Source organism: Monopterus albus, unplaced genomic scaffold (genome assembly GCF_001952655.1).
Source record: "Monopterus albus unplaced genomic scaffold, M_albus_1.0 scaffold14.1, whole genome shotgun sequence".
NCBI lineage: Eukaryota > Metazoa > Chordata > Actinopteri > Synbranchiformes > Synbranchidae > Monopterus > Monopterus albus.
In genome coordinates, this window is record NW_018127894.1 from 101,846 (window position 1) to 113,697 (window position 11,852).

The following is an 11,852-nucleotide window of genomic DNA, read 5'->3' on the forward strand; positions in this document are numbered from 1 at the left end:
CTGCTGAAGGAATGCTCAGAATCTATTTTCTCTTGATAAAATTTTTTATGTAGCACATTTGCCTGCTACACTGAGACATTTCTTCATCTTCAGCATGTTCAAAAATACTTAGTCTGGTTGACGACAGTTATTTTCTCCTGTCTCTGCTCTTCTTTTCCATTAGCAACCTGATTGGAGAAGTGTGTGTGTTGGAGGATATGACATCCCACCTGCCTGTCATTGAAGTCCGAATTGAAGAATGTAGAGGCAAGGGTTTTTTTTAGCATGTTTTTATCTATTTTAACCAAATTTTCTGTCATTGTTAACATTTAATTACTATCTCTAGTGCTTCTTCTAATGTCATGAACCTGAAACTTGCTTTTGTAGATGAAGGGATCGACGTCCGGATCCGAGGCTTGAAGATTAAGTCGTCATGTGAGAGGGACCTGGGTCTGAATGCCGACGTTTTCCAGTCCTCTAACCTGGTGCGCTATCCTCGCCTGCAGGGCACCCAACCTGACGTCCTGTACCGGAGAGCACTGGTTATCCAGAGGTGGGTCTGTGTTCATCACATTGCCAGTGTTCTTATAGTCACAGAGTTAAATATTTATCATGAAGCTGTGATATCTTTGGCTTTGCTCAGAAAAAACTTTGCTAGTACATGACCAGTAATTAACCAGTTACAATGTAAAGTGGTTAGTGCTGTTAGATAAGCGGCATCGATAATGGATGGATGAATGTTTGTGGTGGTTATTTGCTTGTGTCTCGCTCTATGCAGGTTCATCTGTCTCCTGGACAGTGTGCTCCCACACCTGGTGCCAGCCTGGGACTACAGCCTGGGCACCTTCAACCAGATCAAAGTGAGTCATCTTGAATTTTTTTTAAATATACAGTACAAGCTTTGAATATTAGTAACCAGCAATAAACCCTAAGCAGCTGTTCTTTACCGTTATGTTTTAATGGATACCCACTTTATGAGTTTACAAAGAGGTATCGACCACAGTGTGTTTTATTAAGATTAAAAGGAAAATGTGTTATTGACACTCAAGGTCACAGTCAAGGTAGAATTTATTGTCATTTTCTCCATATGCTATACTTAGTATACAGTTTCTTCAATAAAGAAGCAGGCAAACAAAAACTGGTGCAAAGGACTGTCAAATACAGTAGTATTAAATAGGGATTGCTATTGGGAGAGCATGAAGAATCCATTTGTGCCACTTTGCTCTTTTGTCAATATCTCTAAGTTCTATGAGTGCATTCATTTTTGAGGAAAATGAAAAAACAAGATGCTCACTAATACTTTCAGTAAGAGTTGAGCTGACTGTGTATTATTGCATGAAGCTGGCAATAGGCCATACTAATGTAATGTAATGTTATCACGGCACCTCCACTTTAAAACTCTTTATAAGCTCCAACAAAATGAAACTCCACTCTTTTGTGTGTTCTCTGGCTCCCTCTAGAGCATAAAGCAATTCTTGCTGCTGTCCAAACGTCGCTCAGCCCTCATCACTCAGTGCCTGAAGGACTCTGAGACCAGTAAGCCAAACTTCATGCCCCGGCTCTACATCAATAGGCGTCTGGCCATGGAGCACAGAGACAACCCCTCTCTGGACCTGAGCTGCAAGAATGCGGTGTTCAATCAGGTAACAACTGGACTTTTACTGTTGTCTTGAGGAGAGAAGCTTAAAATTCACTGTTTGGTGTTCCTCTTCTAGAGTGGATCATTTACCCTCAATTTTTTGTTTGTTTCTGACTCTGTGATGCATGACTGAAGCGCTTGCTGTTTCCATATGATGTTTATTTTTGTCCTCTCCTGTAGGTGTATGAAGGTCTCAAGCCATCCGACAAATTTGAGAAGACTTTAGATTACAGGTATGCATTTTCAGCTTTCCTTCTCAGGCTCATGTTTCAGATGTCTTTCCTGAACATGTCACTACAAGGCACAGGAATTTAAATCCTCAGCCTTTTGTTTTCATCCATCAGATGGCCTGCACGGTATGACCAGTGGTGGGAATGTAAGTTCATTGCAGAGGGAATCATTGACCAAGGAGGTGGATTTCGGGACAGCCTGGCAGACATGTCTGAGGAGCTTTGCCCCAGCTCAGCGGAGTGTTCCATGCCTCTGCCATTCTTCTGCCGTACATCCAACCAGGTAGTCACTCACCGTCATTGCCTTCACACAGTCAAGATTACACTGGACTTCAGTGTTATCACTGGATATGTGGATGTTTTTCCTAATGTCTCAGGGCGCCTTAGAGGCCAGAGATTACTATGTCCCCAATCCATCTTGTAAAGAGTTCCACAAGTACGAGTGGATCGGTCAACTCATGGGAGCTGCTCTCAGGGGAAAAGACTTTTTGGTAAGAGAAGCTCACTCACCACCTACTGTATATCGTTTGCAACACTGTAAAGTAAGAATGAGAAGATGTGCAATATGCTGTAGATTTGGCTTCCTGACTTCTTCTGTGTGTGCAGGTTTTGGCTCTGCCTGGGCTGGTGTGGAAGCAGCTGACTGGGGAGGCCATCAGCTGGAGTAAAGATTTCCCTGCTGTAGACTCGATCCTGGTGAAGACATTCATATTATTTACATTTGCTTGACAGCTGTGCAAAGTACATCTTACCCTTATGAAGTAATGGCCAAAGGTAGACTGAAATACTTACCTTTGAAGGGAAAGCAGTCTTTGTAAGCAGAAGAATTTAGTATTTGGAGAATCAATAAATCTCCTTACACTTCATTTGACCTGGTTTTCATTTCACAGATGGCCTCTACTGCACCCCAGCCATTGTTTTACCTTTCCCAACTTTCCAGCTTTCCAGCTTCCTTACCATAAATTTAGAATATAGATTAAACAGTCTCCATCAGTATTTTTTTATTTACATAGCATACAGTATTCTACACAATCAGTCATTGTTTCAATATACATTTGAATGTGTGTCTAGGTAAACCTGTTGGAGGCCATGGAGAACATGGACCAGGAGACATATGAGTTCAGGTTTGGGCAGGACCTGGTGTACACCACCCTGCTGAGCGACGGCCAGTTAGTGGAGCTCATCCCTGGAGGCAGTAATGTGGCCGTTCACTACGAGGACCGCTGCGAGTTTATCCGCCTGGTGCGAAAGGTTCGGCTAGAGGAGAGCAAGAAGCAGGTCTGACTTCAGTGTTGTTACACTTTGCCTTCTCATGCATTGCTGCTTCTCTAGCAGCAGATGCTTTTGCTCTTCAGGATGAGCTCATCCACTAATAATGATGTGTATAAAACTACAAAGCCAATGAAGAGTGTGTCTAAAAATGTAAATGCACGTTACAGATTGCAGCCATGCAGGTGGGGCTGCTGAAGGTGGTTCCTCAGGCTGTGCTGGACCTGCTCACCTGGCATGAAGTGGAAAAGAAAGTGTGTGGAGACCCAGAAATCACTGTGGAAGCCCTGAAACGACTCAGTGAGTGTCCATTTATCTAAGCCACCACATATTTTCTATTCATTGAAGAGATGGCACTCTGTTAAAATGTTCTTCACAGCTGTCAATATGTCAAACATTATACCTGCTAAACATCAGCATGTTAGCATTGTCGGCTCATGAGCATAGTAGTACGCTAATGGTAGCATTTACAGTAGCTCCAAACAGGATGATTATCAAACAACATCCTTTGGAACCTAATCTAAAAGGAAAATAATAAGCTAAAATTCTTATTTGAAAGCCATTAATGTGCATGTGAAGGAAAAGCATTTTCAGTTAAATCCTGTAGTCAGCACTCTGCATCACTGTAATGCATCAATGTTGTTTCTGTCTCCCTACCAGCACGCTATGAAGACCTAGAGCAAAGTGATGTTCGAGTGCAGTACTTGTGGGAAGCGCTGACAAACTTTACAAATGGTCAGTTTATTGTTTTGCAGCATTTTAGAGAGCTTGATAACTGTACTGAAAGTATTTTACATCATGTCATAGTTTGAATCCTGACATGTATCTTTGTGTAGTTGTTGTACTGAAGATATACATTACACCTCTGTATTACTGATGAGATGAGGGTATTGAACTGGAATTTATGGAAAGTATTTTGTGACAGTTTTTTTGTTGTTGTTGTTGTTTTCAGAGGATCGCAGCAGGTTTCTGAGGTTTGTAACCGGTAGAAGTCGTCTTCCTGCACCAATCTACGTCTTTCCTGACAAACAAGGGTGAGTGGATCTGTAATGAAATTTAATGACAGAAAATGTACTTTCTGCCAATGATAGCTAAATAGAAAATTTAGAAAATGAAGCTATTCACTTTTCTATTTTGAAATGTTTTGTTTCCTGATTCAGCTCTGAAACTACAGATGCACTTCCACAATCCTCCACATGTTCCAGCACACTCTATTTACCTAACTATCAAAGGTATATTAATCTTGTTTTGTACATGGAGATTTAGTTACTATATATTAATGTGTACATTAAAAATACTGTTGGGTTCACGATGTACTGCATGCATTATCATATAACACAAAGCTGTTTTTAGTAAGTTGCCTTTGTCTTATGAAACAGCGACTTTTTGTAAAACTTCTTTTGACTGTAATAATATATTTATTGCCACATACCTCTTCCTCTTCTCTTGTTCATTCTCTCCTGCAGTGCAAAGGTTTGTGAAGAGAAACTGCGTTATGCTGCGTACAACTGTGTGGCCATCGATACAGATATGAGCCCCTGGGAAGAGTGATCTCTCTGCTGCTTCACTGATCAAATTCTTACAAATGTTGAATAGAAAATGTTGCCACGTTTATTCCCAAATCTACACAACTGCCAATAATCCAAACTGTATATAATAAAGAACTATATACAAACATGGATGCAGCTTTTTTTTACAAATCACGTTTCTTGAATGAAATGTTAAATGAATGGATGTGAAGTTTAGGTCTTAACATTTATCTGCTGTATATAGGGATGAATATATAATTACATTAAATTGTAAGCTAAATGCAATATAATTAGAAATGTTTTGATATATTTAAATCATATTGAATAATTTTTCGATTCTACTATTAAATATGGAATTTAATAGTTGCATGCATACATGAAATAAATATAGTAATATGTATAATATATATTTAATATATGCTGATTTAGTTATACCTACTACCTATCTATACCTAAATACCAACAAATATTTTTTGAAAAAAATGTGGTTTGTATAGTAAGAAGCGGTATGAATTACTTTTTAAAAAAATTTTTTATATATACTTTATTAAGGCATAAGACAGTAGTTATACATAAGTAAATAGAACGAAAACACAAGGACTATAACATAAAATAAAGAACATAAAAACAAGAACAACATCGAAGCAGACAGTGTGAACATGAAACTTAAGTAAAAAAATTCAGGGAAGTACATATATTACAAATTTTGATAGCTTTTTTATTTTCGCTCTTCAGGATGGAGGAGAAATAATTTTTAATTTCGCATAACAGGGCAGGGAAGAAGGGTTTAGATTTAGAGAATTTGCATTTGTGAATATAAAATTTTGCCATGAGTAGAATAAAGTTAATTAAATGTAGTTTGTCACTTTCCTTTCTATTATTGTTATACAGACCAAATAAAACATGTTCCCATTTCACAGCAAGGGGATAATGAATTTTGGAGGTGATGAATACAGAGACATTCTGCCATAAATCATAGCGGTATGAATTACTGTACAAGAAACCTCGTTCACTGTGGCGTCAATTCTCGCGACAACACGTTGCCTCAAACCTCCCCATGAGCCTTTACGGTTCCTCTTTCTAGCCGGCGCCTGAGAATGGGTATGTGTTTTCAACCAAGGATTGGTGCGGGAATCTGTGTCCATCTGATGATTTAACGAAGGATTATTCCAATAATGGTTTGCTATTTCGAAGCTAAATGTTGTTTAAATTGGTATAGCTTTATCTTACCTGTTTTAGTAGTTGCATTAATTTTTTTAAAGAAGTAGTTTACACTCGATGTGTGAAGTACTCAAAGATGGCTGCTCACGTTAGACATGTTGTTAGCTGCGGATGCTGAAGCTAAGCAGACTGCAATGTTTGAGGTGCTTTAGCAAGATTGGCGTTGTCCGTCTAACATTTCAGCTGCTTAGGAGTCGTGTTAAAAGGGTTTTGTGCTTAAATTTCTAAGCGTCAGGCTAATTTAGAGATAGTGTTAGCATTAGCAGGCAGGTAATGCTAGTTCTGAACATGTCACGATGCTGTCGTTAAATTGAAACGCTTCAGGTAAAACTGGGTATTACCTCTTGTTTGAGTTTAACTAATTTAATTTATATTTATAGCTATCAGTATATTAACGTATCTTACACCGCACGTGCGTGCATGTGTCTGCAGGTCAAAGTAATTTAGTTGTAGGGGCTAGAAATTGCTACAAAAATTTGCCACAATGCAGCCTGTTTTTGATGTAAATTATCTAGATTAAGTAAATGATGATAGTTTAGTGTATGCTTTATATTAAATCTGAGACGAACTTTTATCTGTCAAATTTTGTTGGTAGTTTGGTCAGTATTCCAAAAAAACACATTAGAAATGTCTTCCCCAGTTCCCCATCAACTGTTGGTTTGTCTTAAATTTCCAAGCCTATACGATATTTAGCCTAGTTTGCTATCATGGGCTACATATACCACGTTAGGTTTGAGAAGGTGGAAGCAGAAAATTTTGTCATTGAAAACAACAAAAAAACAATCAGCTGTTGGCATATTTGTATATTCTGATGGTAGATTCCTTGCAGCTCTAGATCATAGGTTTATTTGGACATTGAGGTATGTTTGAAATCAGGGCGGTCTGTTTTAGCATGAAAAAGTGTAGCATTTGGAAGTGTTCCTTCATTAAACATGCAGCCCTATTTATCAGTGAAGGCAGCTTGTAATTGCTTGAGTGACATGATGAAATTTCATACAGAATCCAAATTAAAATTGCGGACAACCTTTACCTTGGAGAACTGATTGCTCAAGCATCCTGAATCATTTTTTGGTGGTCATCTTGTGAGTTGTCCACTGATCTAACACCTGGTTACTCAATTTGATTTGTTCAGGTATCTCAAGGGACAACTGGCATAAACGCCGTAAGACCGGCGGTAAACGTAAGCCGTACCACAAGAAGAGGAAGTATGAGCTTGGGCGTCCCCCTGCAAACACAAAGGTGAATAGAGTGGTTTTGCCTGCTAAAGCTGAGCTTAATGTGAATGTGTAGCGTGGGTGATGAAAAGTTGACCTTAGGTAGGTCTTTTTTTTTGGGCCGTTTTGGTTCAAAGCTTTTGACTTGCCAATGTTAGGACTTGTCATAGTTACTCTGACACGCCTTGATGCTTATGAAATCATATTTATTTTCTATGTTCCTTCAGAATACAGACTAAACATGCGTTTTGACACTAATATAAGTTGTCTATTTCTTTAGATTGGACCTCGTCGCATCCACACAGTAAGGGTCCGTGGTGGAAACAAGAAGTACCGTGCTCTGAGACTGGATGTTGGGAACTTCTCATGGGGCTCTGAGTGTAAGTTTCCCTTCAATGTCACTTTGGTTTTACAGGGTGTTTTGAACCATCCTTAAAGTGGCAAATATCTTTCCATGACGATAACTTTGTCCAGTTCTGCTACTGAATGAAAGTGGTGATAACAAAGACTCTGAGAAAGGCCTGTTTTATATACTTGCATGTTTAAATATTTATTAAGACCATTATTAGTTGACAGACAAAATGCAAAAGATTGCTCCTGCAAACAATGCTTGATTTCCTGTACTCAGGCTGCACACGGAAGACCAGGATCATTGATGTGGTCTACAATGCCTCCAACAACGAGCTGGTCAGAACCAAGACCCTGGTGAAGAACTGCATCGTCCTCATCGACAGCCTTCCCTTCAGGCAGTGGTATGAGGCCCACTACGCCACTCCTCTGGGACGCAAGAAGGGAGCCAAGCTGGTATGTGGAAAAATACAGTGATGGCAATATAGTAGCTGCACACCATATTTTGTTTTGGCTTGGTACTGACTTAAAACTGTGTCCAGGCTTTTGCACATCACAGTTCACCAAATAAAGGTTACGGTGCCATGACATTTGAAAGGACAATTTTTAATGTCTGCTAGATGGGTTGTATTTACTTTACATTGCAAAAATCAACGTGTGATTTGTCCAAACTCCTGCATACAATGATACTGTCATAATGGCTGTTACACTGAAATGCTAAAATTATAATCAGAGGTTAGTCTTTAAGAAAAATAAATGCATGTAAACATATATTTTTGTCCATTCTACAGTTGTATATGCTTTTCTTCTTAAAATGCCACAGCTAAAATGTTTCATAAATGTTAGATTGCTGGTTGTGTAGTATTTTCCATAAGCTCTCCCTGCAGTTGCACCTTGGTTTTGGGAAGCTTAAATTAATTTTGCCTATGCTTAGTGAAATTAGTATGTGGAAATGTGATGTTTGGGGGGACGGGGTATAAGAGGCACATTTATTTTGCGGCTTAATCCAAGGTTAGAAGATAACTAAAGGGATTTGTTTTTCCTTTATGAATTTGTGTGTGGTTTGTGATCTTGTGCGTCTTTCCATGATGAAAGCTTTGTTCAGTTCTGCTACTGAATTAAAGTGATGATAACACAGAGACTGAGAAAGACCTGTTTCCAACACTGACATCTACTGCACTGTTAAACATTAAAATCAGAGTATTTGCTAGGAATTAAAGTGTTAAAAAATTCTCAAGTGTTTCATCTCTTAACAAGTTCTGTGTCGTCTGCTGCTGTAGACTCCTGAGGAGGAAGAGGTTCTGAACAAGAAGAGGTCAAAGAGAACCCAGAAGAAATATGATGAGCGTAAAAAGATGGCCAAGATCAGCACCCTCTTGGAGGAGCAGTTCCAGCAGGGAAAACTGCTAGGTAAGTCCAGTGTGCATTGCTTTCCTCTCTGGTAGGCTGAGATCACTAGGAGGTTTAACATCTGCATTGATTGTGCATAATTTTTCAGCACCTGGACTGCCGAGTGGCTGTCGTGAAAGTCGCACGGTCTTCCCCATGGGGTCACTTAACAGATTTCCATCATTTTTAATTTCCATTAATAATGTGCATATGGTCCTTGAGTATGTAGTTTGGAACTAAGAATTAATTTATTGCAGCACCAGATGCTAATCCATTCTAGTCTTATTGCAAAAGGGACAAGCTTTGTTTAGATGTGTTGCAATGAGTGTATTTTCTAAAACCTTAATGTCTGAAAACAAAATGAACCCATACAAATCTGCCATATCCTGACAAATCACTTGTTTAACCTTACACATGCTATGGTTTTGAGCCGTGTTTCAAATGTGATACTACTTGTATCCTGGGAAATAGTGCTTTGAAATTGGCATGTTTTAAAGAGATTATACTTGAGCTTGACAGTCTGAGTTTTGGCATGTGCTGAAATTAACTCTGGGGGGGCTGTGTCTCAGGGAGGTACAGCGAGTCGTCTTCTAACAGCAGTTCGATTCCCAACTTGTCCAGTCCACATGTTGAAGTGTCCTTGTCACTGAACCCCCAGTTGCTCCTGGTGATGACACCGGTGTGTGAATGTAAGAGCGATTGGGAGTACGAATGGGTGGATGGCCACATAGTGTGAAAGCACTTTGAGTGTGCTGCAAAGCATAGAAAAGCGCTGCACAAGTTTAAGACAATTTGCCCTTGGGCGAGGTATTTAGCTGCTTTCAAGTTAATGGAAAACTTTTTTTGAACACTTCCATGTGTGAATTTGTTTAATGGGATGAAACCAGGCAAATTCTTAGAAACCAGAGTGAAAGGATTAAAAGCTATGATTGAAAAAGGGAAGGACTGCCTTTTAATAAATTGTTCATTTAAGTGTCTTTAGGAAGGTGGGGTCTGTCAATCTGACATCAGTATTATGTGGATCATTTGTCATCTCAAAGCTGGATATAAGATTTCCTGAGAATTAAATACCCCGTTATTGTCTGCTTGTTTGAGACAGTTGATTCACCTTCTTTGATGTTTTCTCCTCCCCTCCTGCAGCTTGTATCGCCTCCAAACCTGGTCAGTGCGGGCGGGCAGATGGCTACGTCCTGGAGGGCAAAGAACTGGAGTTCTACCTGAGGAAGATCAAGGCCAAGAAAGGCAAATAGATGTACAGCTGTTTGATACGTCAATAAAATCCAAACATCCTACAACTGTCTGCTGTTGCTGATTTACTCTTATTGGTTTGCTGTGGTGCAGTAAAACTCCACTAGATGTCTAATCTACCACAGCAAACCAAACTCCACTAGATGTCTAATCTAGGCAGGAAGTTAAAACGAACTGGCCATGATCAGTCGCTGTAATACCAGTTGAATATTCTATGCTTACACATGATAAAATTCAGTTTTTACGTTACATAAACTCAATCTCACTAGAAAAATGTAAATGGGGCCAGAATATAAGGCATTTAATTTTTCTGAGAATTTTTTATGCAATTAAAGCTGCATTTCACTCATGGTAGGCTAATAATTACTTCACACCCATTTGAGAGAACCTCACCAATCATCTGCCCATATCACTCATACTCCAAGTAACTTTACTAATATTTAATGTTTCACAGTAGAAACATGAATCACAAAGTGTAAGAACCAACACCAGTAAGAATGGAGGGGCACATAAAATGAGATCTATCCATAAATCAAATGCACGCTGGACTCACCCAATCATATGACTGCTCATCACGGTTTCATCTCTAGATATTTATGGTGAAATTGTGGATAGTCTAGTGTAATTAAAACTTGGTCACTGGTGAGCCTTCTTACCTGATGGTGAAGTATATTTCCTCAAGAACAGAAGTAAAGTGAGGAAATACTTGAATTTTATGCTAGTCCATGCAAACTGTTCCTGGCTATACTGCTAAACAGTATGTAAACAGTAATGCTAAAAATATAGACTAACTACACAGTGGTTAAAATGAGTTCCACCTTAGCCAACTACAGTGGTACAATAATGATAACGTATTTACTCAAGGTTTGGGCACAGGTAACGCCCATACAGTGCTGGGATCAGAGCGACAGAGCTCCCGCAGGAATTCTGTTCTCTGAACCCTGAGTTACATATTTTCATTGCATTTATCTGCTTGGGCTAGGCCCGCCCTAGACAGAGGTACAACATTTCACACTTCGTAATCCTATTGGCCATTTGGTGTGAGTAGGTCGACCCCCCTACCTGTGCCTGCTTGCTGAAATGTGATCTAAGCCAGGTGTGTGTGTGTGTGTTTCTCAGGTATGTGCTTGATTTTGACCAATGAACACTGAACAATGTGTGGTCTGGGCTGCAGGCCCCCTTGTCTCTTCAGGACACCCCATGACAAAGCAGAACTTGGAATATGCTAAGCAGGTCTAGGTGAAGGTGCAAAACAGGCCAACAGGTTTTTGTTAAAATGTAAAATAGGCTGTCTGGTTACATGAAGAATCAGCTTTATTGGCCAAGTGTGACGGACACACGGGAATTTGACTCTGGTACGGCGGCTCTCAATGTGCAAAACAGTAAACCAGCATAAGGCTGTGTAATATAACAAAATAGCAGTATTAACATCAAAGGAGTATTTTGAGGAACTGATGAATGAGGAAAATGAGAGGGAAAGAAGGGGGGAAGAGGTGAATATTGTAGAGCAGGAAGTAGCAAAGATTAGAAAGGATGAGGTGAGGAAGGCTCTGAGGAGAATGAAGAGTGGAAAGGCTGTTGGTCCAGATGACATACCTGTAGAGGTGTGGAAGTGTCTAGGAGAGACAGCAGTGGAGTTTCTATCTAGTTTGTTCAACAGGATTTTAGAGAGTGAGAAGATGCCTGAGGAATGGAGGAGAAGTGTACGAGTGCCGATCTTTAAGAACAAGGGTGATGTGCAGAGTTGTAGCAACTACAGAGGTATAAAGTTGATGAGCCACACAAT

At 39.6% G+C, this 11,852-nt stretch overlaps 2 protein-coding genes across 2 annotated transcripts in view; both read left to right on the forward strand.

The window, feature by feature from the left end:
• hectd3 (HECT domain containing 3) overlaps positions 1-4,784 on the forward strand; it is an 8,424-nt gene extending 3,640 nt beyond the window's left edge. The window contains 14 exon segments of the mRNA XM_020591658.1: positions 164-246; positions 367-532; positions 758-839; positions 1,440-1,622; positions 1,799-1,851; positions 1,963-2,131; positions 2,226-2,339; positions 2,455-2,544; positions 2,920-3,126; positions 3,288-3,417; positions 3,778-3,852; positions 4,070-4,151; positions 4,278-4,349; positions 4,584-4,784. Of these exon segments, the coding sequence (XP_020447314.1) occupies positions 164-246; positions 367-532; positions 758-839; positions 1,440-1,622; positions 1,799-1,851; positions 1,963-2,131; positions 2,226-2,339; positions 2,455-2,544; positions 2,920-3,126; positions 3,288-3,417; positions 3,778-3,852; positions 4,070-4,151; positions 4,278-4,349; positions 4,584-4,668 (1,591 nt within the window). The 3' untranslated portion in view covers positions 4,669-4,784.
• An 876-nt stretch (positions 4,785-5,660) lies between these two features.
• rps8a (ribosomal protein S8a) lies at positions 5,661-10,110 on the forward strand. Its single transcript, XM_020591224.1, has 6 exons — positions 5,661-5,747; positions 7,000-7,106; positions 7,362-7,461; positions 7,710-7,885; positions 8,710-8,839; positions 9,959-10,110. The coding sequence occupies exons 1-6, from the start codon at positions 5,744-5,746 to the stop codon at positions 10,066-10,068; spliced, it is 627 nt and encodes a 208-aa protein (XP_020446880.1). The 5' UTR covers positions 5,661-5,743; the 3' UTR covers positions 10,069-10,110.
• The last annotated feature ends 1,742 nt before the right edge of the window (positions 10,111-11,852 follow it).